Source organism: Pezoporus occidentalis, unplaced genomic scaffold, assembly GCF_034315485.1.
Source record: "Pezoporus occidentalis ecotype Australia unplaced genomic scaffold, CSIRO_AGI_Poc_V1 ctg113, whole genome shotgun sequence".
NCBI classification, from domain to species: Eukaryota; Metazoa; Chordata; class Aves; order Psittaciformes; family Psittacidae; genus Pezoporus; species Pezoporus occidentalis.
Window position 1 is genome coordinate 461,140 of NW_026912918.1, and position 25,973 is coordinate 487,112.

General features: G+C 42.1%; 1 protein-coding gene across 1 annotated transcript; it reads right to left on the minus strand.

Moving 5' to 3' along the window:
* Nucleotides 1-782: 782 nt before the first annotated feature.
* LOC134171636 (ubiquitin carboxyl-terminal hydrolase 42-like) lies at nucleotides 783-10,729 on the minus strand. Its single transcript, XM_062634064.1, has 14 exons — nucleotides 10,597-10,729; nucleotides 9,855-10,055; nucleotides 8,733-8,843; nucleotides 8,484-8,586; nucleotides 8,256-8,323; nucleotides 8,041-8,111; nucleotides 7,408-7,490; nucleotides 6,815-6,926; nucleotides 6,068-6,208; nucleotides 5,766-5,866; nucleotides 5,166-5,304; nucleotides 3,723-4,454; nucleotides 3,244-3,332; nucleotides 783-2,580 (listed from the first exon to the last, which is right to left on the minus strand). The coding sequence occupies exons 1-14, from the start codon at nucleotides 10,727-10,729 to the stop codon at nucleotides 1,095-1,097; spliced, it is 3,570 nt and encodes a 1,189-aa protein (XP_062490048.1). The 3' UTR covers nucleotides 783-1,094.
* Nucleotides 10,730-25,973: the final 15,244 nt, after the last annotated feature.

Consider the following 25,973-nt stretch of genomic DNA (forward strand, 5'->3'; position numbering starts at 1 on the left):
AGCTACCTCCTTTCATAGCAAGTGGTAGGCTTAGGTAAATTTAGGTGAGGTTTTGTCTAGACAGCATCCTTGTTTTGCCAACAGTCTTGTGTTCAAGCTCACCAGATCTTACGCACTAAGCCTTCAGAAGCCTGTAGAAACTTGCTGGAGAGAATTTGTAGGAATGTAGGAAAGCAACTGCTTTAAAGCTGCTCCTTCTCCCATCCCACCTCCATTTTCCTTCAATCACACATTATCACAAGCCCTTTCCATCCTTATTAATTTACTGGGGAGTCCTGGTAAAAAGGCACAACCTAACAATTCCTTCTCAGCTGTTGTCTGTCCCTAGCCTGTTTGAGAGGTTCGTGCCTCTTTAAAAAACACACTGCTGCGGTGGCCTTTTTTGAGAGAGATTCCATTACCCAGAAATTCCTACTTGGGACCCATTTATTTAGTATTTTTAAAGACGGACGTTCCACAAGAGGAAGTTCCTTAACATCTATGGACTTGAGGAAATACTAAAATTCTGCAGACTTAAAAGACTGCTTTTCACAGCCCTCATATCCCACTTGTGTTGCAAGCAGTGGATCAAAGTGGGGTTCTATCACTGTGTTTATCGGTTAACATCTCTTACGCCTACACAGATAGCGCACTAATCGTAATGCCCCTGACCTGTGTAGTGGGGTGCAAGGCATTTAATTTCTTCCTATAAGACTTTAGATGCAACAAAGATTAGCCGTCAGACTGAATGACAGTAAGTCTTGGTTTGTACACAAATCCTTACAGGGGCTAATTTTGGAATATGTGGAATTAAAAATATGTAATTGTTGCAACCTAATCAGGAACAGTGCGCAGATGCGGTTCTGTCCTGGGTTCAGCAGGCTGGGCTTAAACCACGACAGGTTCTTCGCTTTGTGCTCCAGATCTAGCATTCTAACGCTATTCAGCAACATCCCTCCTATGTTTGCTTGACCAACCTAATGACCAGCCTAATGACCAACCCGTAGTCAGGTTATCCTATATAAATCACTTAGAGACAATGGGAAAAAGGCAGGCATGGGAAACATTCAGAAAAGAGTTAGGAAAAGAATGGCGGATTATGCTGGAATTCCTGCTTACTTGTAATCCTTCTCTTGATATTTTTCTTTGGACTTCATTTTCTTCTTGACCTCCTTATCTTTTTTCATTCTTTGGTCATCTATCTTGTGGCGTTTCTTTTCCACTTCAGCTTCGCTTCCTTCTGCGTCGCCATATTTCCTCTTGCCAAGCCTCAGTTTCTCATTTTCCCAGAAAGAGATGTCAAATTGTGCATGAGCTGAGGCAGGTGGAGGTGCGTGCCCTTCCCGAGAGTGTTTTTCCGACTGCTGCAGAGGTACTGAACAGTGACGGAAGTTCCCTCTGTGGCTACTCAAGTGATGGGCTCCTTCCTCTCTGGAGTGAGTGTTGTGAGCCCATCTGCTCTTGCAGTGATAATCCCCATGTGATTTGTAGAATCGACTCAATTTGTCAAAGGCTTTATCAAAATGAGAGGACTTCCTCTCTCTACCATCTCCTGTTCCATGAACAGAGTAATAATCCTTGTAATATCTGCATTCTTCCCATCTCCGTAATTCATCTTGGTAGTATCTTTCCCTGTTCCAAGTCCTCTCTCCTTTGGAATGGTAATACCCATTCCTGTCTTGTTCCGTTCTTTCTCTGCTTCGGGATTTATAACGAGAGTATTTTCCTGAGCTTTTGCCATTATTTGCACTGTTTCTTTCATGATGGCAAGGTCTGTACTTGCCTTCGTTGCAATAATCCTGCTTATGATGATATTGCTTATTTGTTTCCATGCTGCAAGAGCGCCTCCTTTTGTAGGAACGATCATCCGCTTTGCTCCTGCTTTGCTTCTGGTCTTTACTGTCAGAGTATTGTCTCTTCTTTCGGTAGTGCCCTTTGTCAGTTTTTTTGGAGTCCTGTACCTTCTCCTCGTATTTTTGCCTGTTATCCTCTTCGCATTTTTTATTATTCAGCCCCTCATTTTGTCTGGGGAATTGACTCTCCAGAACTTTATCCAGCTTTGTAATAGAAGAGTCATTAACAGGTGGTACCTCTACATCGTTATTAGAAATGTCCTTTGTATCTTGGCATTTATCTGTAACACCTAGACATGCAAGTTTTTTAGGACTACATTCAATGTCAGACTTCACAGAGGAAGTTTGCCATAATTTCTCTTCACTCTCGGGAGACCCTTTCATATACGAAGGATCTCCTTTTGCAATGAGTACAGGTTCTTTTGGCCTTCCTGGTTTGTCTTTGTCTCTACTTTCTTCAGACTCACAATGCCCAAGGTATTCATCTTCAGTATCCAGGGATATTTTCCTGACCTTCTGCTGACCGTTGATACTGGGATGTACGTTATCAGCATTTGTTATCACACTTTCAGCAACGTCTTCGGTAGCAATGGTTTCAGTGGTTTCAGAGTCTGATACAGTAAAAGGACTCTCAATCTCACAGCCAAGGTCGGAAAGAGGCATCCTGGATTGTTCATAGACAAACACTGTTTCCGTCACTACGGTTTCCGTAAGATGATCACCCTCAGACTTCTGAGGTGCAGGGACACTGCACAAAACAAAAACACATTTTTCACTTGAAAAAGTTCACCTAAAAGATAAATGTGAGGAGCAAAAATCCCTTGAAGTAAAAGATTTGGTGGCTACTGGTAAACTCTGTATGTTTCTAAACTCCCTTACACAGTTTGGAAACTGTAGCGTTCTAAAGGGACTCTGTAAGGCAGTCCCTTTAGAAACCGACTCTTACACATTCAGCAGTGCCCAGAGAAGATGTTTTTCTTCTCTTGAGCTTGCAAGTAGTACATTAAAACCCACACCCAACACATTTGTCTCCCTCTGCTCACTGCTCTGCATCGCATCAGTAGCCAAAACCACTACCTTCGCTCTCCCCAAACTTGAAAAAAGTCAACTCATTCATTTCCCTTCTCTCCACAAAATGGGAGGGCACGAGGTGGGAATTTACACTGGAAAAGAAATCCAATTGTAAAAAAAAGTAAAATTATCCTATGAAGAAACAGAACCATTCTGGGAGGCATCTGCTTTAATTAATATCAGAATAACACATGTTCAGTGCTGATGTCTGCAACCCTACACGGACAGTGTGGAATTTGCTGTACTGTGTAAAGCTTTCTATTAAATAGTACTAGTAGATGGGTAAAACAATGATAAACTTGTATGAAATCTTGTTTTCATCAGAGTGTACTCAATTTACCTTGTTTTCTCTGACAACCTGTTCAGGTGGCTGTAGGCCAGGGATTCTAAGACTATTTCTTGAGGAATCGGTGACTCAGCTACAGGTATCTACAATTAAAACGCAGACGTTAACAGACAAAAAAAATACTACCTTTAGAAGAAAACTGTTTTCAAAATTTCCTCATTAGTCATTAAACAAGATCACTTTGCCTTACACGCACCATTGCTATCTCACACATCACCCCTTCCCCCCCCAATATATTTATGAAACTTATGAAGTACTATCTCAGGTGAAATTTTCTGAAGTTGACATGTTCTCACATGCCAGTTCAGCTCTGCAAATTCTAATGCGGCGACAACAGCACAAAGTGTTAACGATGAAGTTTAAATTTGTGCTGTCTGTTTTCACAGTATTTCACATGACTTAGGAACATTTTAATGCTCCTGAATACTAAACACACCATAGGTGAGGAGTTCTAGATGGAACAAACAACTCACTGGTTCAAGCAATCCATTTGTTTTAGCAAAGAGTATCTCAGAAGGTTTAGCAGGTTGGACTTGGCAAGTAAAATCATCAAGTTTCAGTCCGTTTTGTTTAGATCCATTATCTAAACTAATAGCACCATTTAGTGAATCATTTTTTGGCAGCACGTGATGGGATCTCTCTTCTTCAGCACTCTCACAGAAAGAACGGGAATTCTGCAACGTGCCGACTACCTTCAATATTACAATTCCATTGGAAGATATGTTGTAATTCATTTTAAACACGCCATTCGACGCCTCAGATTTTCCTGAAGACTCTGGACCGGAAGCGACTGTAGCATCAGACCCGAGTGTAGGACTTCCATTCACTGCTGGCTCTACAAACATTTCATCAGGAACTTCCTGTTTGGAAATGTTAGCAGCAACTGCCACTGTAGATGCATTTGAGGTAGACTCTGCTCTGAGAGAATTTGTAATTGTGGAGGAAGGAACAGCCTTGCTGAGATCCTCATTCTCCAGAGCACTGGTAAGACAGTCAGGTTGTGACACAGTCTGACACTCAGGCAATTTGTTACTAATACTGATAGTGATCTTCTGGGCTTTAGATGGATCCGTAGCTGAAGGCCTGGTAATTGCCCAGTTTTGAATGCAAGCTGTTGGTGGAGCTGAAGATGGCCTTTTTATGGTGATACCAACAGGATTTGTATCCTCTTCTAGGGGTCCATTTCCATTTAAACGACTTGAATTCTGTATTTAAAAAGAAAAGATTGCAAGATGAATATGTGCAATCACACCGCACTTATTAAAACACTGAATTCTCCTACTAAATATTTCTACAAATTGCCTCACCACCTAAGAAGAAAAACACCCCACTTCCAATATAAACCTAAGTCCAACAAGTGTGTTTAATTCCTGCTGCTTTTGGTTTACTGCATCTTGGTATCAGATGAGCCTCATTTTCTGAAACCCACTCAAACAACTTAACATTGACTAAAGCTCTTCCCAAATATGTTTATTTTCCCCTTTAAACGTTCCCTGAAAACACTGCTATAATTGCTCTGGTACTCAGGACCAAGAAAATCGTTTTCACTGTCTCAGCTGAAGTAACACTGGGGGAGTGATATTTAATTATTATTATTACTACTACTATTCTTCTTATCGTCATCATCATCATCAAGAATTAATAGACTCCTCCAAGTGTCTCAAAAGCGTAGCTCTCAGTGCTTTAGAAAGCGCTTTGAGTTGGAAGTATAATGAAGTAGCATGGCTGCACAATTTGGGACTAGCTACTGTTTGAATAATTCTGGCTGTTGCATGATGGTTGTGAAGAAAGCTGCAGTGTGGGAGGGAAAACAGAATTCATCAGATGCTCTAAAACAACAAGCTACCCCCCCCGCCCCCCATCAAAAGAAAACAACATTATCAATTTGGTGCCATTATTTGCTCCCTGCAAATTACCTTAATCATACGAGGAGGAAGCCGTGCTCCCATAAATCCAGCCTGCTTACTATTAGGCCCGTGCTGACCAAGGAATGAACGGGGATAAGAAGTTGCTGGTAAGCAAAAACCACGTTCTCCAACTGTCAAATCGTGGCGCCTTGGGAAAAAAACAGTGATATCACTTTAGAGTTTTTCTTTCAACCTATTCTTGGATTAAAACCCCATCTGTAATTTTATAAGAACAGATGATGTGACACAGAAGCCACATACAAAAGACTCAACCAAGACTACACACTAAAAAAACAGACAATGGTCTCCCTACAATGACTATTCTTGTCAGAGCAACATCTCACCCTTACGCCATCTACGGTGTTATTTCTCCTCTTCGAAATTACCCCGCTACGTAGAGCGGATACAGAGCAATGTACACAAGCACACCAGTTTAAGGCCAAGCAATGAAAGACAGTAAATGACAGCGGTAAGTTCAGGTTAGACAGAAGTGAATTACAGAAACAGTAAACTTTTCCTAGGACAGAAAGAAAAACACTTGGAAAAAAAGAAAAGTATCAGTAACAGGAAAGTAAATATATTCTGAACAGATTCAGTAGTTGGTATTACCTGATATAAAAAAGTAAATAAGCTTGCTGATTGAGAACCGTTTTGATATCAGAACGCTCCACTATGGCATCATTCATTCGATACCAAAATCCATTGCCGGCCTGCAAACAAAAGACAGTGGCATCTTCAGACAAAATGCATGATGTCCAAATGACATCACAGGCGGAACGCTACAGCACGAAACGTACCAAACAAATCAAACGGAACACATCATTCAACCTTTCTCCATCAAAATGGTGGTTGCCGGTAACATTGATTTTCTTTGTTTATTTTACCCTGTTAGAAATCAAGCTGATACCCACCTTTATGAAGCAGATATAGTGTCCTGCATTGCAGCTGAAACCAGAATGAACAAGAACTGCATATAAAGAATACATGAGTGGTTCTCCCCTTGACTGGGACATATATGCTCGAAGATCCAAATATTCAGGGTATTCCACATCCTAAACACAAAACAGGAAGATTCAAAAATTACCCCGAAACACTTCATGGAACAGCCTGACAAAAACCCTTCTCAAAACACAGGCTAGGATCACACAAATATAGTCTTGATTCATTTAAAAATACCTATTCTCAGAAACAATATTTCATAATTGAAGCTGCAGAGAACTGTTTTCTGCAGAATTAACTCTAAGAGTGAGGTATACTCTTATGGTTACCGCAAGCCATAGTTGTTAGATTGACTTTTCTTAGACTATTGTTATTACACTTACAGCCTGCAAACATTAACAGCTTTTAAACCGTAGAATCACAGAATAGTTAGGGTTGGAGAGGACCTTAAGATCATCTAGTTCCAACCCCCCTGCCGTGGGCAGAGACACCTCCCACTAAACCATGCCACCCAAGGCTCTGCCCAACCTGACCTTGAACACCGTCAGGGATGGAGCATTCACAACTTCCCTGCGCAACCCATTCCAATGCCTCACCAGCCTAACAGTAAAGAATTTCTTCCTTATATCCGATCTAAACTTCCCCCGTTTAAAATGATATTTTCTTGGGGAAATCTCCCATTCCAAGAAGATAAAGCTGCTTTACAGCTGCAAATATACCTTGTTGATCTTGCCACCAGTAAAATCTGCAAATCTTTTCAGCGATACGATGAGAACTTTGGAGGAGCGATGTATTGTGCACCTCTTGGAGGCAGGAACCATGTTTTCGCACCTTAAAAACAAGCACAGGCAAATGTTTAACAGCAAATTCTTCCCCCTCCCAAAACTCAAACAAGTTTTCATCTCTCGCACAGGCTTATGAACCCATATGCTGCACTTCACGTTTGTTAATAGACAGAAGGTAGCAGCACGTAAGCGGACAGCTCTACAAAACAAAGGACTTAGAACATTATCCTTTCACACGGAACACTAGGACCTTCAGCCAGCTGATGTTGCCTCCCACCCCAAATCGTTGTCCTTAGCTCTGTGCTTCAGCTCACCACTACTTAGCAGACATCCCCTTTAACTTCTGGCCAGACGAATATTTCTGTGTGCAACCTCACACTGACGAAGGCTAATAAACCCCAGCGCAGGCAGCAGTAGGAATAAAAGTCTAATATGAGCTAATGGCCACAATTCTTCTATTTCCAAATATTCATGTGACACATTAAACGCCTTCTCTTGGACTCAGATGGAGTTAGTAGGAATCTTACTTGCTACACTTATAGCTGTTTTCTCCGTCCAGTCGTTCAGGTGTCACAAATTGTTTCAGAGCCGCGGTGAGAGACGTAACGGTCTGGATGAATAAGAAGGTAGAGCACTAGGTCACTGGAAATGCAAAATTTCAAACACTTCCTGGTATAACTACGAGAGAACCTTGCTAGTTCATCCTCAAGTGACCTACTGTCAACCGGCAACCACTGTGAAGGAGGCAGAAACCTCAGAGTACGCTGAGCATTTACCTCCTGTGGAAATGATGCTACTTTGAAATAAAAAGATAAAGTTTGCAGTGCCACAGACACCATCTGTACTATGCTACGGCATCAATAATGAGAACAAGCAAACCCATCAGCCTAACGATAGATTTATAGATGCTGAAGCAGAATAACAGAGAAGTGTGAGGGTATAGGTGTTTGTGTAGATGTAATTACTGTTTTTACAGGTTAAACCCACTGCAAACATGGAGAGCATATAGATGCATTCCACACAAGACCAAAGCCCAATCCACTCCCACTCAACACCAAGCTCTTTCCTTTTAGCAGTGTATATTTTTAAGTAAAATGCCTTTATCTGGAAAGCTCTACAGGTCCTTATGCAGCTCGAGCCGTATTCACAAAACACCTTACCTCTATATCCAGAGTAATACTGAGGAATGGCTCGTGCCTGTCCGAAACGGCTTTGCAGTTCAAGCATTTTACTGGAATCAGAATACAAATGCTTAACACGGACTGGACAAATTTAGAGTCTTCATACATTTTACTTTAGTCAAAGCACAAAGTCCTTTACTACAGACAAACAGACACAGACCAGTTCAAAGGACGGGAAGAATTGTAACAAGTACCTTGGGATCTTAGGTATCCTCCAAATATTTGATAAATAAGTGTAGTGCCTTGAGAAGATGTGTCCCATCTGGAAAGAAATGATAAATCAGGCCTCAGATGATACGAGGCTCAGAGTTAACTCTTCAAACAGTTTTTACCAAGGACAGTCATTTTAATGTAGTATAGTAAAGAAAGGAGTAAAAGGGGCTAGAGAACATCTAAGGGTTAAATAATTCGTTTATGCGTACGTGGTGCTTCCATTCAAGCAAGCTTTCTGCAAAGCATCAACAGTGAAGGACAAGAATTCATGTGCATCCTCTTGACTGCCGTAACAGAAATGTTCTCCTATACCTAATAAATAAGAAGGTGGTTATATTTATCTCCTAGAAAATGAAAGAAAACTCACGTTTCTAAAAGTATCAAAATCATTTCTATGCATCAGAGAGTGCTTTGAAGTTACCATATATATCAAAAGAAAACCATCTGAAATGACTTACTTTTAAGGCCATTGATAACAGATATAGGTTTGATAGCATTATTAGAGAAACACAGGGCCTGGTTAATGTGAGCTTCCAATGTACACATCATACAGAAGCCTTTTTCGTGACCTGAAGAGTGAAAGAAGCAACACAGTCTAGTCAAATAAGCATTGCTACCAAAAAAAGAACAAAACCAAAAAACAATAGCCACGAAAAACACTACTGATATTGATGACACAGCGCTAAGAGAGAATGCGTGCGATTTTCAGCATATTGCTGTTAGGTGAGCTACATGACACAGAGCTAAGAATCCTCTGGGAGAAAGGAAAGGTTAAAGGAAGGTATGTATAAGTATTTCTGCCCTCCTTTTTGCAACAGGGTTCTTAACTGGAAGCATTTTTATCTATGTCAAAAAAACCCACAGTTAAATTTCTAGGAATAAACACTAAGATGCCAAACCAAAAAGCATGCATGTACCTTTGTCAAAATAGACCTAGAAGGATATGAAAAGAGGCTCCTATGCCAAATCAGTTCAAGCATAGAATGGAAATGTGAAGAACACAAATTCAAAGGCTTAAAAAATACAAACTTTTAACTAGAATAAAACCAGTCTAAATTTTAATACTGCCCCACACAAATTTCCATTTCAGGTCAGCAGAAATTAGCTCATAGTGCTTTCTAGGGTGTGGGCTTTTTTAATGGGTCAGTAGTGAACATGTCATTTATTGCAGTACTAGCACATGACGCTATCTAGGCTGCAGAGACGAAGACGCTACGATGCCAACATCCTACATTTTACCACCTTTCTACCAGCAGGAAACACAAATGCCAAATGTTCGTCAAATGCCTTCCTCTACAACGTACTTCGCTAGTCACCCAAAGCAAGAAATGCTCTTTATTTGCAACTTTGCCATTGGGCATTAAATGAACAAATGCACTTTATATGCCATTCCGAGCTTCCTGTTAAATAAGCATGGAATCACAGAATCATTTATGTTGAAAAAGACCACGAAGATGGCTTTCAAAGCCAGCTTCGACAGGTAAAACGGGAAAGCCACGCATTTTCTCCACAGAATCACTCTTGTTCTTTCACCTTTGCAGCTGCCCAACGTATTTATAATCATGTTAGAAAGTACTCACATGACTTGCTGTGCTCAAGAGACAGCATGTAATTGGCCAGAGGAGGTGTGTACGTCAAACACTGCAGAGTAGCATTAAGGTAACACGTATTGCCCAGATTCCGCAGTCCAACTCCAACGTTCAGTGGCTGTTGCCAATCCATGCAGATTTTCTCAGGTGGAAAAAGAATTTTACGTGGTGGGGCAATTCCATCGTTAACGACTGCAAGAAAATCAGATTTCAAAAAATAGTTACTGTTTCTCTTTGAAAAAGCATGTTTAAAAGGGAGCATTCTGCAGGAGGACCCAGAAGAACCAGGTCTGCTCCACAACGCAAAACAACATGATGAACAGATTGTAAGAACTAGGATGGAACAGTAAGCCAGTAACCAGCGGAGCAGGTAACCCTACGGATACCAGACCTCTTCCTGAGCAGGGTTAGCATTCAAAGGCTTGTGAATAATGGAAGCCATAAACACAAAGGTAAAATGTACTTTTCTCTGCACAGCACAGAAGACCTGGCTAAGTCTGTGTATTATAAAAACCTCCTCAAACCCATTGTTGCAAGTAGGTTTTTAAAGATAAAACTACAGGTTTTCCAATACCAGTCCCTTCAGTTGCCTTAGGGGACTCACAAAATTGCAGCCTAGTGCTGAAGGCTTTATTCATCATCTTGTATCAGTGCAACAAATGAGAACTGCGTTTTCTAACTTTTGGGTATTTTGTTCTGAAGAAAGGAGGGGAAGGACAGAAGACACACTAACTTTGCTCTTCCTGGCCAAAAGGCTTAGGTTTTTCAGAGGCTCTAGAATACACAGAACCTGTCGGTACTTTCTCTGCATCTTCCTCAGGTTGTGACAGCTTTTTAAATATTGAAGATATTCCCTTTAAAGTCATTGTTCGTATCTGTAACAGAGGTAAAAGTTCTGGTTGACTTAAGACTATCAAGAAGCATTCCAGAAGGAAATTCTGTCACTCAGCATCAAAGAAATAACTTGAAGAACTAAATAGCTGGTAAGAAATATGAAAAAAAAAAAACAAACGACAACAACCAAACTAAAACCCCCACTCACAAAACTGCCGTTAAGTGCGATTACACATTTGTCTCATGACAAAACAAACATTGGCAGCGGTGTCTGTAAAACAATAACATACACAAAAACACCTACGTAGAAATAAGGAGCAATACAAAACTACTACTACTGTAGTAGACATGAAGACATGAAAGCACTTCTATGTCTCTAAATTGCAAACGACACTTCCACAATGCAACACTACCGTAAGAAAAAGATACCCAAACTAAGCCAACAACAAAAAAATAAAACCAACACCCCCCCCCCCCAAAAAAAAAAACCAAAACCAAAACCCGACCGTATACACACACACAAATTCGAAATAAGGAACAACCCGAACACACACACACAAACCCATACACACACGCCACGCTTGTTTACTTTCATCAAAAATAATCCAGCTGCCAACCCAGGAAACCCGCAGTTAATTATCACTTTAACCTTACCTGGAAGCAAAGGGGTCCGAGTTTGTCAGCTCCGGGGTCGGGGTCTGTGTCCGTCCCGGGACCGTGGTCTCCGTCCGCCCAGGGGCTTCTCTGCTCTCCCAAGGCGCGGCTGCCCAGTGTTTCACCGGGGTCTGAGGGTCTGCTTCTCCCGGGTCGCAAGAGAAGCTCTCGAAGCCGGTTAACGTCATAGTAGCAGTTCCAGATGGAACCGTCCGGCCTTCCGTCACCAGCGCTAAGCCTGAAGCACCTACCCGCTCACCCCCCGCTCTGCCTTTCCGACAGGTTTTGGTTCCTAAGAGCAGTTTGGCACCGCCGCTCTCACGGACCGGCGCGGCACGCAGCATGTCCGCGCTTGGGAGCGGCAAGAGCCCAAACACAGCCAAACCAAAGAGACCCTGACGCGGAAGGCGAGGGCAGAGCGCGGCTCCGAGGGATCCCTCGCTTCACCTCACCTCGCCTCGCCTCGCCTCGCCCTACCCGCTCCACCTCACGCTACGACCCAGCCCCGCTCGGCACTTCCCACCCGCGGCAACCACTGCGCTGGGACAGCCTCAGCGCCGCCCCGCCCCGCCTCGGTGCCCTCAACCCCTCCCCAGCTGTCGCTTTCCGGGCTCGCAGCTCCAGGACCGTCCGGAAGCCGGAGCGCAGCAGCGGGCGGCCTGGGGCGGCTCTGTGCTCATGGCAACTAACGGACGGGACGTGAGGACGGCGAGAATCCAAGCGTTCGATTCCCCGCGGGAGGCCCCAGGCCCCGCGAGGAGCCGCCGCCTCCTCGCCAAGCAAGGAACAACGCCGCTCGTGCCGCGGGAGCTGGGGTTTTACCGCGATGCTTTTCTACTCCCAGTGCACGTACTGTTCTTAAGGGAAAGCCCCTAGTTCCATGCTGGACGCACAGGGTGGCTTTTTTGGACTGCTTCCGGTAGCAGGCAGTTTTTCACAAACTTGTTGAACCTGAGCCGTGCCTGCTGTGCCAGTGACCTCTTTGGAGACCCAGTGCTTTATCAAAGCAATTTTGCTTGGTGGAGTTGCAGAGCAGCTCGGCATACAGCACAGGGAAACGTGCCGTCCTGGCAAAGCCACAGACTTACCAAGGCGATGGGTTTGAAATCCCCTTTTGACTGTCAAGGCGAGGCTGGTTGGTTGTTCCAGTCTTGCTGATGTGCCCTGTTTTGCATGGGGTGTCATCCTGCCAGCGTTCTGCTTTATTGCATGTTTGCGATAAAGGCTGAGAGGAAAAGAACAAAGTAAACGTTTCTACACCTCAGATTTTCCCCAGAGCGTGTGGAATTGTGGTCTGCTTGGATGCCTGTTCAGATACAAGTACTTTCAAGGGAGTGAAACTCAACCAGCGGAGGTACAATCCTTGAACAAGTGTCGGCGTGGAGATACCTTTGCTTAATGGAACACATTTAAACTCTTTCTAGAAATGATATGGAGTCGCATGTCCTGCGTTTGCAAAGCAGCGTGATCTCAGAGCTGCTCACTTCACCTGTTTCGAGTCTTCTGTTCCGCAACTTCAGGTTTTGTTTTTGAGCAATGCGTACATCAGTTTGAGCTCTGTACAAGTAGAGCTGTAATGCAAATAAGCCAGAATCAGTGGTACCAAGAAGTGCAAGGGTGTGAAAAGCAGCCAATAAAGTATTTCTGGAGAAATGTGAGATTACAAAAGCATTCGTAAGCCATGAAGCACTTTCGTATCAGTTCTTCCCTTCTGAAAATCTGTTTATTTAACCGGGTGAGGATGCCTGCCCAGAAGCATGAAGGAAATGCCTTGGGAGTTAATTTGCTGTATTTAGATGAAGTTCTTCTATCCGGCAGGAATAACTATTGAGAGTAATGTATAACTAAGGCTATTGTAGCAGGAAATGTAGTATTTCTTAGCATTAAAAAGATGCGACATCCTAATCAGCTATTTGTGGTGCTCAGTGAATCTCTTTTAATTTACCAAAGCTAACGGAACAATGTTCTTGTGTGTGATGATACTTCATTCCGAATGTTCTTTGTAAGAGGATTAAGAGGGAGTGAAACTGGCCCAAACTTTCCACTGTTCACAAGGCCAGTAAAACAAAGTGGCTTGTGAAAATATCAGGCAAGTAGGTACTACCCATGCGGGCAAAGAAAAAAAACTCTCAACCTTTTTTTTTCCCTTTTACTATTGGGCTTTAAGTCCAGGGGTAGCTACTCAGACAGACTGGCTGCTCAGTGGCCTAAAGCAGCACCTGTCAGAGGCTGGCCGTGCTGAGGAAAAGCCCTCTGGGGACGACAAACTTCTCCCTTCCTGTTGCACTGAAACGCGTGCAGTTCTTCTGCTCCTGGTTTTCAGTGCTGCCCTTTGCAGCTGCAGGGGCCAGCCAGAGCCAGGCAGGTGGCTTCGCTCAGCATCTGAACTGTGTGGCTGCTTCCATCAGCCACGGTGCCAGTGCAGTGCAGGCAGAGAAGTGCACGGGAAACTTCAGCTCAGCCGGACTGACTTAAAACTGACACTATTCTGACCAAATAAGCTTTACGTTGCTTCACATTTTGAACCGGTTTAAACTGGTACAAAACAGAACCTCTGTCAACTGAGCAGCATTTATAATGCTTTCTAGTGTTTGAAAACAATGCCTATTTTTAAGATGTAGTACATACCTCTGTAGATACGCTGGCTGGAAAAGCTAGGTCTCTTGTAGACCAAATCCTACAAACTAAGACTTTTGGCTTACAAATTCCTTTTCTGTATTTTCTTGTAAAATGTTTCTAGCTACAGTTTGAATAGAAAATGTGCTGATTTAGTTAAGAGGTTAAGATCTGATTTTGCAACTGCTCTTGTAAGTAAAAGGCCTCTTTGCCTACCTTTAAGCACACTGATTTAAATTGACAGGTTGAATTTTTCAGAGAGAAAACTCCTCAGCTGCAAAATCGGTTGTTTTTGTAAGGCTGAACACTCATAGCTGTGCTGCTATGAATGTTACTCCATTAAAAGCTGGTTTCTCACCCTGAATTAAGGAGGGATTTTGCCCATTGCCTTCCATGAGCTTCAGTCAAATATAAGGCAAGTGGGGGAACAACTCAGATCTCTTCTCCTCAAGTCGATTCATTAGACCAGACAGATTAGTCACATGAACTGTATTTCACAGAGGTTCCCACTCACTGGTCTCCTGATGCAGGACCAGTGACTATGAAGTGCATCACAGTTTGACAGCATTTAATAATCAAAATTAAAATCACAGTATGAATTTGTCTTTAGCTAGCCACTTTAGGGAGACAAAACCAGACAACTGAGACTTCAGACAAGTGACGGTATATTAAGAAAATGGAATTAAAACATATGGATTTTGCCTTGACGGTAAATGTTTCAATAATAAATTCTAAGTTTCGATAGTATCGATAAAGTCCAGTTTGAAGACAAAGAGTCTTGAAGGCAAAGAGTCGTCGGTTTTGATGGTAAAGCCAGGTTTGATGGTAAACAGGTTTGATGGTAAAGAGTCAGTTTTGATGGTAAAGCCAGGTTCGATCGTAAGCAGGTTTGGTGGTAAAGCCACGTTCCATGGTAAACAGTCACGTTTGATGGTAAGCAACGAGGCTTGGTGGTAAAGAGTCAGTTTTGATGGCAAAGCCAACGTTCGATGGTAAACAGGTTTGATGGTAAAGAGTCATTCTTGATGGTAAACAGCCAGGTTCGATGGTAAACCATCAGGATTGATGGTAAAGAGTCGGTTTTGATGGTAAGAAGTAGTGGGATTTGTTGGTAGGTTTAGTTCGGGTACTGAAGGATTCCATCAGTAAGCTTTGCATCTGAAAGACAAAAGAAAGCAATGTCACTCCCTGTCATGACATTCAACGGCAAACCCTGTCTCAGTGGTTTGGTTTCTGAACGAGAAGTCTCAAGCCTGCACGCAGCTCCGTCTGCTCTGTGACTACAGGATCCGACAGACTCGAGAAGGTGGCTTCCTCACATCCAAACCGACTGCATTTTGGATCTACGCTAAGGTGGGCGAACTGTACACAGTATTAGGACAAAGCTACCTCCTTTCATAGCAAGTGGTAGGCTTAGGTAAATTTAGGTGAGGTTTTGTCTAGACAGCATCCTTGTTTTGCCAACAGTCTTGTGTTCAAGCTCACCAGATCTTACGCACTAAGCCTTCAGAAGCCTGTAGAAACTTGCTGGAGAGAATTTGTAGGAATGTAGGAAAGCAACTGCTTTAAAGCTGCTCCTTCTCCCATCCCACCTCCATTTTCCTTCAATCACACATTATCACAAGCCCTTTCCATCCTTATTAATTTACTGGGGAGTCCTGGTGAAAAGGACCTAAACCTAACAATTCCTTCTCAGCTGTTGTCTGTCCCTAGCCTGTTTGAGAGGTTCGTGCCTCTTTAAAAAACACACTGCTGCGGTGGCCTTTTTTGAGAGAGATTCCATTACCCAGAAATTCCTACTTGGGACCCATTTATTTAGTATTTTTAAAGACGGACGTTCCACAAGAGGAAGTTCCTTAACATCTATGGACTTGAGGAAATACTAAAATTCTGCAGACTTAAAAGACTGCTTTTCACAGCCCTCATATCCCACTTGTGTTGCAAGCAGTGGATCAAAGTGGGGTTCTATCACTGTGTTTATCGGTTAACATCTCTTACGCCTACACAGATAGCGCACTAATCGTAATGCCCCTGACCTGTGTAGTGGGGTGCAAGGCATTTAATTTCTTCCTATAAGACTTTAGATGCAACAAAGATTAGCCGTCAGACTGAATGACAGTAAGTCTTGGTTTGTACACAAATCCTTACAGGGGCTAATTGTGGAATATGTGGAATTAAAAATATGTAATTGTTGCAACCTAATCAGGAACAGTGCGCAGATGCGGTTCTGTCCTGGGTTCAGCAGGCTGGGCTTAAACCACGACAGGTTCTTCGCTTTGTGCTCCAGATCTAGCATTCTAACGCTATTCAGCAACATCCCTCCTATGTTTGCTTGACCAACCTAATGACCAGCCTAATGACCAACCCGTAGTCAGGTTATCCTATATAAATCACTTAGAGACAATGGGAAAAAGGCAGGCATGGGAAACATTCAGAAAAGAGTTAGGAAAAGAATGGCGGATTATGCTGGAATTCCTGCTTACTTGTAATCCTTCTCTTGATATTTTTCTTTGGACTTCATTTTCTTCTTGACCTCCTTATCTTTTTTCATTCTTTGGTCATCTATCTTGTGGCGTTTCTTTTCCACTTCAGCTTCGCTTCCTTCTGCGTCGCCATATTTCCTCTTGCCAAGCCTCAGTTTCTCATTTTCCCAGAAAGAGATGTCAAATTGTGCATGAGCTGAGGCAGGTGGAGGTGCGTGCCCTTCCCGAGAGTGTTTTTCCGACTGCTGCAGAGGTACTGAACAGTGACGGAAGTTCCCTCTGTGGCTACTCAAGTGATGGGCTCCTTCCTCTCTGGAGTGAGTGTTGTGAGCCCATCTGCTCTTGCAGTGATAATCCCCATGTGATTTGTAGAATCGACTCAATTTGTCAAAGGCTTTATCAAAATGAGAGGACTTCCTCTCTCTACCATCTCCTGTTCCATGAACAGAGTAATAATCCTTGTAATATCTGCATTCTTCCCATCTCCGTAATTCATCTTGGTAGTATCTTTCCCTGTTCCAAGTCCTCTCTCCTTTGGAATGGTAATACCCATTCCTGTCTTGTTCCGTTCTTTCTCTGCTTCGGGATTTATAACGAGAGTATTTTCCTGAGCTTTTGCCATTATTTGCACTGTTTCTTTCATGATGGCAAGGTCTGTACTTGCCTTCGTTGCAATAATCCTGCTTATGATGATATTGCTTATTTGTTTCCATGCTGCAAGAGCGCCTCCTTTTGTAGGAACGATCATCCGCTTTGCTCCTGCTTTGCTTCTGGTCTTTACTGTCAGAGTATTGTCTCTTCTTTCGGTAGTGCCCTTTGTCAGTTTTTTTGGAGTCCTGTACCTTCTCCTCGTATTTTTGCCTGTTATCCTCTTCGCATTTTTTATTATTCAGCCCCTCATTTTGTCTGGGGAATTGACTCTCCAGAACTTTATCCAGCTTTGTAATAGAAGAGTCATTAACAGGTGGTACCTCTACATCGTTATTAGAAATGTCCTTTGTATCTTGGCATTTATCTGTAACACCTAGACATGCAAGTTTTTTAGGACTACATTCAATGTCAGACTTCACAGAGGAAGTTTGCCATAATTTCTCTTCACTCTCGGGAGACCCTTTCATATACGAAGGATCTCCTTTTGCAATGAGTACAGGTTCTTTTGGCCTTCCTGGTTTGTCTTTGTCTCTACTTTCTTCAGACTCACAATGCCCAAGGTATTCATCTTCAGTATCCAGGGATATTTTCCTGACCTTCTGCTGACCGTTGATACTGGGATGTACGTTATCAGCATTTGTTATCACACTTTCAGCAACGTCTTCGGTAGCAATGGTTTCAGTGGTTTCAGAGTCTGATACAGTAAAAGGACTCTCAATCTCACAGCCAAGGTCGGAAAGAGGCATCCTGGATTGTTCATAGACAAACACTGTTTCCGTCACTACGGTTTCCGTAAGATGATCACCCTCAGACTTCTGAGGTGCAGGGACACTGCACAAAACAAAAACACATTTTTCACTTGAAAAAGTTCACCTAAAAGATAAATGTGAGGAGCAAAAATCCCTTGAAGTAAAAGATTTGGTGGCTACTGGTAAACTCTGTATGTTTCTAAACTCCCTTACACAGTTTGGAAACTGTAGCGTTCTAAAGGGACTCTGTAAGGCAGTCCCTTTAGAAACCGACTCTTACACATTCAGCAGTGCCCAGAGAAGATGTTTTTCTTCTCTTGAGCTTGCAAGTAGTACATTAAAACCCACACCCAACACATTTGTCTCCCTCTGCTCACTGCTCTGCATCGCATCAGTAGCCAAAACCACTACCTTCGCTCTCCCCAAACTTGAAAAAAGTCAACTCATTCATTTCCCTTCTCTCCACAAAATGGGAGGGCACGAGGTGGGAATTTACACTGGAAAAGAAATCCAATTGTAAAAAAAAGTAAAATTATCCTATGAAGAAACAGAACCATTCTGGGAGGCATCTGCTTTAATTAATATCAGAATAACACATGTTCAGTGCTGATGTCTGCAACCCTACACGGACAGTGTGGAATTTGCTGTACTGTGTAAAGCTTTCTATTAAATAGTACTAGTAGATGGGTAAAACAATGATAAACTTGTATGAAATCTTGTTTTCATCAGAGTGTACTCAATTTACCTTGTTTTCTCTGACAACCTGTTCAGGTGGCTGTAGGCCAGGGATTCTAAGACTATTTCTTGAGGAATCGGTGACTCAGCTACAGGTATCTACAATTAAAACGCAGACGTTAACAGACAAAAAAAATACTACCTTTAGAAGAAAACTGTTTTCAAAATTTCCTCATTAGTCATTAAACAAGATCACTTTGCCTTACACGCACCATTGCTATCTCACACATCACCCCTTCCCCCCCCCAATATATTTATGAAACTTATGAAGTACTATCTCAGGTGAAATTTTCTGAAGTTGACATGTTCTCACATGCCAGTTCAGCTCTGCAAATTCTAATGCGGCGACAACAGCACAAAGTGTTAACGATGAAGTTTAAATTTGTGCTGTCTGTTTTCACAGTATTTCACATGACTTAGGAACATTTTAATGCTCCTGAATACTAAACACACCATAGGTGAGGAGTTCTAGATGGAACAAACAACTCACTGGTTCAAGCAATCCATTTGTTTTAGCAAAGAGTATCTCAGAAGGTTTAGCAGGTTGGACTTTCAAATTGTGAGTCCTACAGTGCTAGTGTTAGAAAGAGTGAAATTTTACGTTAAATTAATTATATTGAGCAATAGAAATGACTATATTTGAAAAGTTTTCGAATCAATAGTAGACTTCTGTATATTAGAAGAATGTTGTAACTTTGCTGTTCTGTATCTTAGTTACTTTATAACCAAACACCACAATGGTAGCCTTAGCAGTAGAAACTAGCATAACCACAAGACGAACACAGGATGTCTGGCCTAAGACTTTGTGCTTTAGAACAAGGAACTGTGCGTCTTGATAATACAGACGTTCATAATTTTTTGTATTGCTTAAAAGGAAGCTTTGTCAAAAAATAGAAACCATGTATCTTAAGCTGCAGAAAATTTAATCTCTGCAATATTGGTAGCTTTGCGAAATCATTGCAACATAAAAGGACAAGCCAAGTGAGGAAGTGAGAATGCTGGCGTCCACATAATGGTTGGGGCCTGTCCAAAGAACGGAAAGGTGAAAAGAACAAGGGGAGGAAGACTTCTTACTTCATCTGAGGAACTCCTTACTTCATCGGGACGACCACCAGAGGGGGCTGCGCAAGAGCAGACGAGGCTGATGTCGTAATGGACTAATGAAGTAATCTTTGATGCATATGTATTAGTTAATGTAGCAACACATGTTGAATATGCATTAATTGCGAAACTTTTATGCATAAATTGTGAACGCGATGTGACGGGGTCAGAACCAGGTTTGGGTGCGTACCCCTGGTTCCCGGCGCCTCAATAAAGCACCTCATATAACCATTCTGGTGGTTATGTGTTTGTCTCGACGCTAACACTAGGATTAGTGAGGTTCAGCTGTACTGCCCTTTTCAAACACCTAAATGTTTGGAGTTGCATCCAAAGCAAATACATTATAAACCCTCCATCCTAGAGCTGGTAGCAGAGCAAAAGCAGAGTCACTCAGACTTGCTGTACACTTGAGGCACTCTTGGCCCTTTAGTTTTAATATCCCTGAAAGGGAGCCTAAGACTTTTCTTTGTTGAAGCTGGCATGAAAGGTGGCTGCACTTCAAACTTGAGTAGTTTAACAAATATAGTAATGAGTGTTTTGTTAAAGGTCAGTGTATGTTTTTGAAATGTCATTATAGTTCACTGCAGCTTTCAGTATAGACAGGGACAGTGCTACCTGTGGATTTGAGAGTCCATTTGAAGTGAGGCTGTTTCAGTCATACAATTATGCTTTTTATTTTGTATTCTATATACAGTGCCTTACACAGTCAAGGAAACAAAGCATAAAAATACAATTGCATGTGACAATGAAAAGGAATGAAAGTGCTCTGTTCCATTAACAGCCTTAGGTTAAATATTGTCTGACAACTCTCTGCAAACAGGTAGGCTGATCATCACAAGTCCAGTTCTGTTCTGTGGGCATGCAGGTCTTCTGCTCAAGTCAGTGGACTTGAACTAATGCTAATTGTCAAGCATGCTGTGTATCAGTAACATTGGGCTGGGGCTTATCTGTTACAGTCCTTACTTCACTTAATGAGCCTTGTTAATGAGCTATTTTTAATGCAACAGATTTCAGGGTATATTTTCTAAATGTTAATGTAAATTCCATGCAAGGAGAGCATTGGAGTACTGAGAATATAACCGTTAGGAAGGCTTTATGCTGCTGTTACAGTGTCAAAGTGCAATGAAATTATGAATTTCATATTGGAGCTGTTTATTTGCAAGTCACTCTTACTATCTATTATTAGTCTGATAAGGGTTAGGATTGAAGTGATTACTTAGGCTGTTGCCCATCAAACCACCTACTATATTTAAGTCCTGTTGACTTGGCACTTGGACGGAGTATTTAGTATTTCTGCAAAAGCTAGGAAAGTGGTGTTCAAATAAGAGGATTTATATACTTGCCAGCACATTGTACTTAATTGTGTGGGCTTTTAGCTCTTCTGAGCCAAACAAGGCTGGTATTTTAATATTCCTCCCTCTCTATCTTTCTCCTCATTCCTAAGTGTGGGAAAAGATCAGTGCATCTTCAGGCAGTAAAGTATTTCCTTATTTCTTGTTGCTGGATGGTTTGAACTTCCAATCCAGGATGGTTGGAATTTACAAAGGAACATTAAGTTGGCTGTCACAGGAACACTCTAAAGGAGAAATACTAGCCAACATTCCCATAAGTTCAAATACTTCTCACAGAACTTGCATATATGTATGGAGAGTTGAGTGAGTGAGAGAGGGTGTTTAAAATACTTACACCCTTACTAAATGTAAGTGACGGAAGAGCTTCACTCTTGCTCTTTCACTCCTCTCTGGGTAGGTGAGACGGAAGTTGCACACAGTGCCAGCCATCCAGGCCAAAGGGATGCATGTTTTTGCCTGGTTCCTGTCCCTGTTTAATATTGTCTGCTTACAGAAAGACTGTCAGACAGCCCATGAGAGGAGATCTGCCCTAGCCTCTGTGAGGATTAACTCTATAGTTCTCCTGGGGTGGTTCAATTATGCTCTACTGGTGGCCATCACAGGGGAAGTTTGAATGAGAACTCCTGTAACTTAGTTAAGGAAAACATGGCGTGTTTTCTTTGCCCCCTACTCTGTAAATAATTTATCTTGGAGCCCAGCCCACACACATTCCTTTCTTCTTGTACAAGTGCTGGTGTTTTTCAGTCCACTGTGGAAGCGCGCTAATTGTGGAATTTTTAAGCTCACTTTACAAATGCAAAGGGTTCCTTTACTGCATTCAGGCCTGATGGCCCTCTCTTCTGACACACACAGAAGGGTGAAGCGTGAATGACAGTGCAGCAAGAGGAGGCATAAGAGAGTCAATGAACCTGTTGCCTGTGGAGTCAGCCTTGGGGTCTCTACGGCTTACGTCCTGGCAGCTGCTTGAGGAACTCTCACAAAGTTGCTTGCTCCAAATCTCCTTTGAAAGACTTGGGATGTCGAGAATCCCCCAGGATGTAGGGATTAGCACCATGGGAGTTGCTATTTATAGAGGCTTGTTTATGTTTGAAGTAAGGGCCAGTGAACTCTATCCTTGGGGTTGGATATGCTGAGGTCAAAGTTGAGAATGGTGCGTCTTTCCTACTAGGGTAGGAAAGGCTCCTGCTGGGCTGGTGCTGTTCTTCAGGGAGCCAAAAGAAGGGCTGAGGACATGAGGCCTTGCCACCGTTTCCCAGTTCCCTTTGCTAAGGATTTCTCAGCTTTACTGCAGTGTTTAATAATTAAAACCAAACCCACACTAAACAACCAACACCCTCAGCTGAGGGATGGCCTCATTGTCTCCAGTAAAAACATCTGGTCTGGGTTGACCTAGTTTTATTTCTTCAGCCTATCCCTATCAAAAACTGTGGTGATGGCACAACACTGAAAGCAGCTCTTAGTAAAAGGACGTGGTGAGAAACTTTAAAGCAGCAGTGACTTATAAACATGCAAAGGCCAGGGCAGCAGGAGTGAAACTGCTCTGTGGTTACCCGCTAGTAACTGAGAATTTCCAGCTTTAGCTCCTGGTAAGTGCTGATGACAGAATGAACTACATAATGAAAAATCTGTTTAAAATGCAGAAGGAAATAGTTCATGTGGGCAGATCCTGAACTTGAATAAATTCACTTGTTTTGGTGTCTGTGGAGTTCATTAAGCAATGCCTGCTCCCTTCAGCAAAAGATAAAGGTCAAAAGGAAATTCAGGGAAAAAGATTAGAACCCTTCAGCTGTGATTTCACATATGAGCTATGGCCTAAAGATTTTGAGTGCTGTTGCTTGAGACAGGTGTTAAGGGTTTTATTGCTATATCTTTGGAAGTGGGCCGCAGAAAATATATGGACTCAGTCAGAGATCAGTATGATCAGACAAAAGCCGTTTATTACAAAGCCTTAACCCCTTAAATATTGTTTCTTACATGCACTTACAGTGATTTGGCATATTATGATTGGATACATGTCTTGAAGACCCTTAGTGACTAACATATAATTGGTTAAGCATAGGTGTGAGAACCTGACCTCGAAAGCTTGCCAACAGTCCACAGTTCTCATTAACTCGGTGAATTCCAGCTTCTTATCTTGCTTGTTTAGGCTTCCTCTGGCCTCTCATGGCCTTGCTGTATCTTTCAGGATTATTCAGAATTTATGTACCAATTATCCATTCTCCTGTGAGAACACTGTCTCCACATCTCCCCCTTTTTGTTTTATATATGTTTTGGATGACTCTACTTGAGCAGGGGATTTGGGCTTGATCATATCTCCAGCATATGCCGACTGCAGGCTGCTGGGCCTGCCCCTTTTTTCTGCTGTATGGCTCTCTGGTAACAGGGGAGGCCATTCTTCACATCAAGGTCTGGCATGGCATGTGTCCCCACCGCTCCACGCCTGCTGGGTTGCAGCCAACAGCAGAGCTAAAGGTTCTTCTTGGTGGCAAACACAGAGGCCAACCCAGTGAAGTGCCTCCTGTTTTAGGCAGCCTTGCCTCAGGGATTGCTGGCCCTGTGCTTTTGTAATAGTTATTTGCTGAATTAACGTGTCATTAAAGTAAATGGCTTCTGGAAATCTAAAGAGTGGAGATAAAGATCGTCCTCCTTACAGAGTGCATGTGAATAACCATAGGTGCTTTTCTTCATTCACAGTGTTGACATTTGGTTACTTTATGGGAGAAGGAATCAATCAAGCTAGTGATGAAGTCTGCAGCTTTTATTAAAACTGAAGTAGGTTGTGTGTTCTAGCAACTGAGTAATTTGGGTTTCTGTTTGTTCCCTAACAAGATGGTACAGAGCTGTCTCTTGGTGTGGTTTGGAATAAATCAAGCTGGTTCCTTTTAATTTGAATGTATTTGGGAATATTTATTTGACTTCTTGACAATTGCTGATTCTGGAAAATGGGCAGTTTTGTTGGCATTAAAATGACAGAAAACTATTGATGTCTCACGCACTGTTAAACATGCCACTGAGCTGGTGTGTTAGAAAGGAGATGAAAACGTAATTGTCCTGTTGTTTAAAACCTTTGTGAAGTTTGTTGTGCTCCTGAGCCATGTTTCAGTGAAAAAAAATACCCACAATAGTCCAAATTACTTCTTTCCTCCTTAGTGGCTTAAAACAAAAAGTTAACTTGAAAGTCCCTGAGTTTCAAACCGTGATGTTGTTTCATCCATGAGCAGAGGACTGTTACTTGTCTGAGATTTTGTACCAAAGTATTTTTTGCATGTGGGGTGATCTAATAAAAGGCTTGAAAACTTTTCATCTGCTGGGGAAAATGGGGCCTGGAAGTAAGTAAATCCTGTAACTAAAATGATGGCTAGGCAGCACTGAGAGCACACTTTACTTTCAGGGTCTAATTAAGTATAAATATCTTAATAAAATTCTGCAAAGAACTGTGTTAACCTAACTCAAGTTTGCAGCAAGATTTGCAAGTATAGACTGGGGTTAATCTCTTTAGATTCTAAAGCGAGATCATAAAAGTGAAAAGGTACAAGCTGTGTGAATAAGTATGCAGAAAGCTAGTATTTTTCTGGCTGTGCCTGATAAGTTGTAGCACAGATGATAAACAGCATCATTATTTCCCTCCTGTGGAGTGCATTCTCCATCTCAATTCATTTGAGGTCTTGAGCACAGTAATACTTATATATATATTTCATTTTAGGTGGACTCGTAGAAGACAATAGGAGATAAACAAGGGATTTATTTTCAAGGTGTATTTGAAATTATGGCAGTTCAACATGTAAAAAAGACAACATTGGAAACGTTAAATAAATGAAGTGGTGACTGTGTTATAATCAAGTCACACTAATTTCTGCCTTGTTCTCTTAGCAGCCAGTAAACTCCTAGATTGAAGGCATTACTGCCTAGAAGATTTGCAAAGTAAAGTTAGACCCAAGTTGTATCCCGAGGGGAGCCAGTAGAATGGCGACAGGCAGAATGGATTCCGTAATGATCAGGCTGCTATTTCAAGGCTCACTTTTTGCTAGTCATAAGGATTTCTAGCACTTGGAAATAGTTCTTATTTTAGTACTTCACAGCTCTTAAAGGCAGCCACCAGTCCATTTGCGCAAAGGATAATGCATTCCATCTACCAGCCAGTGCAAAATGCTTCTTTCACCTCATTGCCCCCGACCTACTGCCTAGCTGGAGTCTCTTCACTTGCAAACACCAGTATCTTTCAGTTTTTTTGAAGTCCAGTATAGGCACTGGGGAATTTGCTTTTAGGTTGCATTACCTATAACTGTGATATGCATCACTGCACAGCACCACACAATTGTTAAGAATACCATTCTGTTCCTCACCCTGATCCTCACCTGCTGTAGACCAGCAGAGCTCTACTGTAATTGACAGGTGCTATGGTTAGATCCTAAACTGGGGATCCCAGAAATGTAAATAAACTGTGTACATCCATTCACGTTAAAACTTTCTTCCATATTTCAGCTAGATTTCTCCAGGCTGTACATCATGTAAACAGTAACACAAACTAGCTTTTCTTACAAGGAAAGTAGAGAAAATACTTTTCCTTATTTCTTTTTTCCTTTCCTTCTTGCCACTTGTATACTACTATTAACTGGAATTTAAAAAAACAAAATCTGATTGCGATAAAACTTTGAAGCATCTGAAAAAAACCTGAACATTTTACCTACTTAGTAAATGATGAAAAAAATCTCTTGGTGTGATCTCCATTCTGTAAATCCTTCACATTTAAAGAAAATTGAGTAATCATTGGAGCCCTTTATGAACTAGCATCAAGTCCTGTCAGTCTCCTACAGAGTAACACAGACTAGGGCTGAGCACGATTTCACCCCACTGCTGAAGTTTGGGGCCAGCTTATCTTTAGAGATGAAAATGTTACCACCAATGCTATGTGGAACACATTATAGCTCGGGTAAA